The sequence below is a fragment of the Centrocercus urophasianus genome, unplaced genomic scaffold, assembly GCF_019232065.1.
Source record: "Centrocercus urophasianus isolate 14NV4802_14NV808 unplaced genomic scaffold, USGS_Curo_1.0 seq_681, whole genome shotgun sequence".
Taxonomy (NCBI): domain Eukaryota; kingdom Metazoa; phylum Chordata; class Aves; order Galliformes; family Phasianidae; genus Centrocercus; species Centrocercus urophasianus.
Genome location: NW_024885290.1, coordinates 1 through 7,776, shown reverse-complemented (window position 1 = coordinate 7,776; position 7,776 = coordinate 1). Strand labels below are relative to the sequence as shown.

General features: G+C 58.4%; 1 protein-coding gene across 7 annotated transcripts in view; it reads left to right on the top strand.

The window, feature by feature from the left end:
• Positions 1-7,722, top strand: part of TCF3 (transcription factor 3) — a 46,055-nt gene extending 38,333 nt beyond the window's left edge. For 2 of the 7 annotated variants that reach the window (XM_042837141.1, XM_042837138.1), the window contains exons 8-17: positions 2,027-2,129; positions 2,303-2,442; positions 2,542-2,668; positions 3,214-3,272; positions 3,902-3,980; positions 4,469-4,542; positions 4,891-5,094; positions 5,741-5,864; positions 6,231-6,393; positions 7,365-7,720. In XM_042837141.1, coding sequence (XP_042693075.1) covers positions 2,027-2,129; positions 2,303-2,442; positions 2,542-2,668; positions 3,214-3,272; positions 3,902-3,980; positions 4,469-4,542; positions 4,891-5,094; positions 5,741-5,864; positions 6,231-6,393; positions 7,365-7,611 — 1,320 coding nt within the window. In that variant the 3' untranslated portion in view covers positions 7,612-7,720. Of the gene's footprint in view, positions 1-2,026; positions 2,130-2,302; positions 2,443-2,541; positions 2,669-3,213; positions 3,273-3,901; positions 3,981-4,468; positions 4,543-4,890; positions 5,095-5,740; positions 5,865-6,230; positions 6,394-7,364 lie in introns of all 7 variants that reach the window. The other 5 variants (XM_042837142.1, XM_042837139.1, XM_042837144.1 and 2 more) reach the window with 4 other exon arrangements.
• The last annotated feature ends 54 nt before the right edge of the window (positions 7,723-7,776 follow it).

The window sequence follows — 7,776 nt, the reverse complement described above, 5'->3', positions numbered from 1 at the left end:
TGGCGCTGATTTACCGCTTCCTGCGGCGTTTGGCCGCCGTTCCCCCAACGCTGGGACAAGCACTCGGGCTTTGGGGGATCCCACAACAACTTGTAGGGTTTGGGGTGCGACGGGGTCGGGGATGTGTGGGATCGGCAGCCGAAGCAAAGCCTCTTTGCAGCCGCCTCTGTCTCGCTCTGTTTTCTTCCCCTCCTCGGCTCTCTGGATGCATTAAATGGACGCGGGGGCCCTGCTCAGCTCCCCCCCCCCCCCCCCATCCCCCCTCCCCGCAGCCACGCAGCTGCCTCGCTCGCTGGCCGGGCGCCAAGCCCTGGCAGATGGCGCGGGGCCCATTAGACGTGCTTCATTCGATTCCCCCGTCCCAGCTCCCGCTATTTAATCAAATTAGAGGAAAAGTCAATTTGCCGGATTCTCAATTCTTCGCAGCCTTCCTCCTCCTCCTCCTCCTCCTCCTCCTCTTCCTCCTCCGTTCACCCGCTCTCTCTCCAACCTGGCGCTGCCCACCGGCCCCGCATGCACAGCGTGGTGCAGAAAGCAAATTTTGGGGTTTAGGGGGGGGGGGGGGGGGGGCGTTGAGCTTGGAGGGCAGCTGCCTGCGCCCATCAGGTTTTCCCCTTCCCTCTATTTCTCTTTTTTCCCCCTCTTCTTGCCACAAATGTCGACCAGTTGCTTCCAGCTCTGATGTAGGGCAGAGTCCGTCCTCCCCCCTCTCCAAGGAGCCCCGTAGCCACGTGGGGGGCTGGTGGGGCTGGTGACTGCAAGGAGGGGGGGGGTCTGCCTCATCTTGGGGATGGAGATGGGTATGGGGGGAAACCACGTGGCACAGGGGAAGCAGGAGGAGAGAAGCAGCACTGAGAAGCAGGAACCGGGGGCACAAAGGGAAAAAGAAGCATTTCATTTTAACACCGGTGCATTTCAGAGCTTTTTTCAATCCATCCCCACCCCCCATCCGAGAAAAAAAGAAGAAATTCTCAGCGTTGTGAGCAGTCAGGGGAATTGAGAGTGGTTTTCTCTGCCCTCACCGATGAGGGTTCTCAGCCAGGGGTCAGAGGGGTGGGTTGGGTGCGGGGTGCGGGCACAGAGCACCCAAATCCCATCCTGTGGAAGCACTGCTCTCCATGAGGAGCATTCCTGGAGCCCCCGCGCCCTCCTCTGCTTTCGGGGGCATCGAAACCAACCAAAAAAATCAGATTGTGGTTTCGGAATGAACGGCGGGGGGGATGAAAATAGCCTGCAGGAAAGGTTCTCACGTAATTTCGAGTGGCGTTTCGGTTTCTTTGCGTGTTGAATTCTTGCGTTCAGAAATGGAAGCCGCTGCCATTTGGTGCCCTGGAAAGGCTTTCTGGGATGAGTTTGGGTCATTTTGGGAAAGCAGATCTTCTCTTTTGCATCACAGAGCTGAGCAGAGCTGCTGAAAGCTGGCTGAAAGCTGGCAGTGCCGTGTGCCATCCTGCACAAGGGGCCGTGCCCCCCCAACCTCTTATTTTCAGTAGTTTGCAGTTGGCCCCGTGCATGAGCACACGGAATGGGGCTCAGGTGCTGCCGGAGGGGTTTGGGGTCCCCGTGGAGGCTGTGGTTTGGGGCTGTGCTGTTGCAGGTGTAGAGCAGTGTGATTGAAGTACTGCAGTGCAGCAGAGCTGCGCCTTGCAGGTTCGCCAGCAGACACAGCGCAGGGTTGGGGTGCAGTGATGAGGTCCCAAGGCCTGCTGTGTCCCCACCACCACCCTGACCCATCCCATGCCCTTGGGCGCGGGTTTGCATGCAGAAACGATGGGGTTTGTGGTTGCTCATAAAAAGCTATAACCTCAAAAACGGGAACTGGAGCAGAGCACCGAAACTGGGGCCAGCACAGCCTGCTGGGTGCCATTCCAGGAAGGCAGGGGCTGTTGGGCTCCTGCCCTGCATCCCCAGCCCTGGGTTGCTCCACTCAGTGCTGTCTCCATCGCTTTGTCCCCATCTGTCACCCAAGCAGGCTGTGCTGAGCCCTGGGATAACGCTCTGCTCCTCGCCCCTCTCTGCCTTGCAGGTGTATCCATCCAACTCAGGTGATGACTACAGCAGGGATCCGGCTGGATACACTCCCTCAAAACCTCCCAGCACTGTATACCCCGGAGCCTTTTATATGGCAGGTGAGCAGCTGAGACATGGAGTGGCTAACGGGAGGGATTGCAATGCATTGGTTCAGGGCTGGAGCAGCCCTGTGCCCTGCAGGGTGCAGTGGGGATGGATGCCGTCCTTGCTCAGGCTATGGGATGCATACCAGCACCCCTAACCCCTCTCACAGCTTCTCCTTTCTTTCCAGACGGGCTTCACAACTCGCCAGACCTGTGGAGCTCCCCTGGTGCCATGAGCCAGTCCAGCTACGGGGCCATGCTGGGCAGTTCCTCCTCCCCTCTCCCGCAGTCCGCCAGCTTCAACAGTTTACATCAGCACGAACGCATGGTAACGTCCCCAGCTGTCCCCCCCAGCGCCCCCTGTTGGGGTCGGGTCGGTGGTCGAAGCTCCAGGACCCACCTTAACCCTCCTCTTCCCTCCCTCCAGAACTACCAGCTGCATTCAGGAGAGGTGAATGGCGGGCTGCCCTCCGTGTCAGGCTTCTCCTCTGCCTCCACCCCATATGGCGTCTCCAGCCACACGCCGCCGATCAGTGGGACCGACACCATGATGGGTACGTGCCCCCCCCCACTCCCAGAGCACCCTACTGACACACAGGGACCAAGCTGGAAAACCAAAGCCCCAATATCAGGGCTGGAGGTGCCCATCTCTGCGTATCTGCACGCTGTTGATCCCTTTTGTGTCACAGGGGACAGCTCAGCCCTGCCTGGGTGCCTGCGCAGCCCCCAGGGAGCGGGGAGGGGGTGGATGTGGGCTTTGCCAAGCAGCTGAGTGGGACTGGGAGGAGCCCCAGGTCTTGTGGAATCAGCACTTGGAGATGCTGTGATGCTGCGAAGCCATTCATCCAAATCCCAAACGCACCATTCAGATGCTGCATTAAACCCCTGGGTGCTTTAATCTCTGACCCTGCTGAGCCCGTTACAAAACGTGTTACCGAAATGAACTCGTGTTCCCTGGGAAATGAGCATCCTGACCTGGATTCCTGGGGGAAGATTTGCTCAGAGAAAGGGAAACACATCGAGAAGGATTTATACGAGGTGCCTTGTCCCAGCAGCTCTGTGGTGCCCTGCCAGTGATGTCCGTGTCCTCTCTCAACAGGTAACAGAGGAACCACGGCTGGGAGCTCGGGAGATGCTCTTGGGAAGGCACTAGCTTCAGTAAGAGCTGCTGCACATCCCCGACTGTTCCCTGCCCCTGCAGACCTCCCTCTGCACCGAGGACCATCTAGGCAGTGGGAAGATGGACGCGTGAGAAGTTTGGGGGAACCTCTGCACCCTCAAACAAACACAGCTGCCACCCCGAGTCCTGGCGCTGTGCTTAAAGCCCCTTGAAGCAGATGGGGACCCTGAGGCAGCACGGGGTGTTACTGCAGTCCCGTGAGCAGACCCAGACCCACGCAGCCCTCATGGTGGGACCAGTGGGTCCTGGTGCCCAGTCCCTACGTGTGCTGCTGCAAACTGGAGGGCACTGTCCCACTGAGAACGGCGTTCTCTGCTATGGGGCTGTCAGAGCTCAAGGCTGCCCCTGTCCCATTCAGCACAGGGACCTTTGCTTCTACCTGGTGCTTTGAAGGGGCTCAGCACTGCACTCCGTATTTTTGGGGGGCTCCAGCTTCCCTCCAGCGTGGGAAACCAAGAAGGGATAGTGCAGGGCAGAGGCACATCTGGGGGTAGATGAGGGCTGGCAGTGGGGCAGGAGGGACACTCACCATTCTGTGCAGCAGCACTGGGGGAGTTCTAAATCAGAGCTGAGCACTGCTGACTGCGCCCTGCTTCTCTCCCTCTAGATTTATTCCCCAGATCACTCTAGCAATAACTTCTCATCAAACCCCTCCACACCGGTCGGCTCCCCGCAGGGCCTTGCAGGTAGGTGAAAGTCTTGTTCCTTGTCTAAAGAGGCCCAGAAGCTTTGCTGTAAGGCACTTCCCAGATCAGCTCCATGGAAACCCTCCTTAAAATCCCTACGCTTTGGGCAAATCTCACCAAATGCCATTTGTTTTTAAAAGCAGGGGAGCAAGCTAAAGCATCTCTGCCACCCCCAAGCTCCTGGGGGAGCCCCATCTCTGTTGCACCCCATCTCAGTGGGGCTCGGGAAGTTTGTCCCTGGCTTTCCTTCCTAATGGAATGAACCCAGTATAAACTGGGAAGCAGCCAGAGCTGCTGCAAAACCATTTCAGTGCCTGAGGAAAGCCCATACCCTCGGTGTGCGGGTGCAGAGCCACCAACCTGCTGCTCCATGCCTGTGAGGCCCCATGCAGTGTTACCGTGTCCCTATGCAGGCCGTGGTGGCCCAGCTTCCAGCCCCACCTAGCGGCTGCTGTGCCCAGTCCCAAGCTGTCCCTGTTTATTTCCAGGCACATCCCAGTGGTCTCGAGCGGGCGGACAGGGTGCCTTATCTCCCAGCTACGAAGGGAGCCTCCACACTTTAGTAAGTGCAACATCTCCTCGCTCCTCTTCTCCTTTGGTTGTGTCCCTGGGGGTGGTGGGATCAGGACCTGAAGTGGGAGGGTTGGGTGACAGAGTGGTGTGGGCTGGAAGGGACCTTCAGGAGTGATGTTTGTTGGGATGTGGTCAAGCAGATTTGGGCACTGGTTCCTGACCCCCATCCACACCGCCGGGTCAAGCCCAGTTGTGTCAGAGCAGAGCTGCTCCTGTGACACCTCGGTGGTGGCACTGCTGGGGTCAGGCTGCTCGTCCCTGCAGCCTAAGCACAACTTTATGGGGCCGCTGGCTTGGCAGAGATTAACAGATTTCTTTCTCCATCCCCTCTTTTCAGCAAAACAAAATGGAAGACAGGTTGGACGAAGCCATCCACGTGCTGAGGAATCACGCCGTGGGCCAGACGGCCGCCATGCCAAGCAACCACGGGGACATGCATGGGCTGCTGGGCTCTGCTCCCGCACACAGTGCTGCTGTGGGCAGCCTGGGCCAGGCCTTCCCTGCCTCTGTCATGTCCCTGGGGGGTCGACACCCCAGCCTGGTGAGTGATGGATGGGGAGCGCTGAGATGGGGTGTGCATCCCAGGTGCGTAGGGTCCTGCACTGGTTCCCCCCTGTCTAGAGCTTGGTGACCACAGGAACGTGTTCTGAGCAGGTCTGGGTCCCTGCCAGAGTGATCGTCGTTGCAGAACCAGATGTGCTTTGCTCCCCAGACTCTGGTACAGAGCTGTGTGCTCCGTGCTACAAACCATCTGCAGCAATGGGGGTGTTGGCTCTGTGCTGCCAAGCCCTGCCAGCGTAGTGCAGCCCCACGGGATGCAGCCTGCTCAATCCTCATCCCTTCAGTGTGGGGTCTGTGCTGCTGGGGTGCCCTTGCTCCAGTGGCTTTGTGGGGGCTGCAGAAACGTTGGTGCCCTGTGGAGATGCGTGCAGCCAGGCAGAACGGCCTGTGCAGTATGCAAGCAGTACATCCCAGCAGAGAGGCTTTTCCATGGGATGGCAGCACTGATGAGGGCTTTCCCCTTGGCTCTGCTGGTGGGCAGGGCATGGAGCTGCAGCCCAGCGCCCCGCAGCCCCCAGGGCAGGTTGGCTCCTCTCCTGCATGGGGGGCATGTGGCTCTGCGGGGAGACCTGTGCTGGCCCTGACACTTCCACCCCTCAAAGCTTGCTCTGCTCATTCTGCTGTAGGTGGGAGGAGGTCACCCTGAAGACGGGCTGTCCAGCACCCCCAGCATGCTCCACAACCATGTCACACTTCCATCACAGCCCAGCTCACTCCCTGACCTCAACAGGCAGCAGGACACGTACAGTGGTAAGGCAGCTCTGCACGTGGGCATGCATGAGTCCCTCTCGATGCCAGGGTTTGGGGTCACCCCACATCCAGCTCGGGGCTCCTCACAGAACCCAGTTCACGCACTGCACTTTTCCCAGAGGTCCTTAATGTGGCTTCTGGCTCATCATGCATGTTTCTGCCCCTCTGGCTGTGGGTACAGTGAGACCCCGGGCACTGCACTGCTTGGGGAAGGGTGGACTCTGGCTCTGGAAGTTGTGAGTGGTGAAATGGGAGTGAAGGGGGAGCAGCAGAATTGGAGACCCCCCCCAGAAGGGTGAGATGGGGATATGATCCCGCATGAATGGAGACTCCCAGCCCCTTCCAACCTCTTGTGTTCCTTGGCAGGCTTGTCAGGGGGGCTGGGGCGAAGCAGCGTCTCCTCAGGAACCAACGAGATAAAGAGGGAAGAGAAGGAGGATGAGGAGAACACATCAGTGGCAGATAACTCTGAAGAGGAGAAGAAGGAGCTGAAACCCTCCCGGAATAGAACAAGGTGCTCTTTGAACAGGTCTCTCCCTTCACTTTGTAAAGCTCTGAAGGCATTTGGCTTGGGCTGCAGCCACAGTGATCCCCAGGCAACTGAGCTCAGCCTGGTGACGCTGGGACCTGTCCTTGTGGTGCAGACCCTCTGCCCCTGCCCAGCCTCAGAGGAGCACAGCCTGGGTCCCGTGGCATTGGAACCAGCCATGCCAGGCAGAGCTCCTGGCCACCTGCCCTGCTGTCCTTATGGCTGTGGGTTTTCCTCGTGCTCATAAAGCAGAGGTTTGGGATGTGCTCATTCAGGGCATTGCTCGTGACCGTGCCCAGGCAGCACAGGTACTCAGCATTCCTGGGCACAGAGAGAAGGCTCCATCCTCTCCCTGTGTCAGGCTGCTGTTCCATTTGCTTTGGGCTCCTGTATCCCCCATCACAGCCAACCAGACATGGCAGTGGGTCAGGTGGGAGCCTGGCAGCGTGCTGGCCTGTCCCCAGCCTCGCCATCAGCTTGGTCACCCTCCTTGCCAGCAACCACCTCCTGCCCTCCACCCACCCTCTGACACCAGGGTCACCCCCCAACACCTCCTCGGAACCAGCACACGCCTCCCAGCGACAGCTCATGCCTTAATCACAGAACCACACAATCATTCAGGTTGGAAAAACCCTCTCAGATCACCAAATCCAACCCCAACCCCTCCCCCAGGTGCCACGTCTCCACGGTTCTTGAGCTCCTCCGGGGACGGTGACCCCACCACCTCCCTGGGCAGCCGTGCCGATGCATCACCAATTGTGTTGTGCTTTCTTTATTTTGTTGTGTATACAAAAAAAAAAAGGGAGGAAGAGGAAGAGCCTTAATGCTTCTCTCCGTGTCACTGCATGTCCCCGTGCCGCGGCGGGGGGACATCTGGGTGCCTCCGTGTGTGTTTTCTTGTCTGTGAGTTGACCGGTGCTGAGAGTGCACGCGAGGAATGTCCCTGTCTCGTTCTTATTTTAAACCATTAGTCAAGATGAGGATGAGGAGGACGATCTTCTTCCCCCAGAGCAAAAAGCCGAGAGAGAAAGAGAAAGGAGGGTCGCCAATAATGCCCGTGAGCGCCTGCGGGTCCGGGACATCAACGAGGCCTTTAAAGAGCTCGGACGCATGTGCCAACTCCACCTAAACAGCGAAAAACCACAGACCAAACTGCTAATCCTCCACCAGGCCGTATCAGTCATACTGAACCTGGAGCAACAAGTTAGAGGTCAGTGAGGGTCCCGGAGTGGTGATATTTGACGTATCTGATCGGCACGGGGCTGTCTGTCTGTCTGTCTCTGTGACGTGTGCTGTGGTGCCTTGCGCTCTCTCTCCCCTTTGCCCTTGCATTCCCGAGGCTGTCGATGCCTTTTTTTTTTTAATTATTATTATTATTTTGTC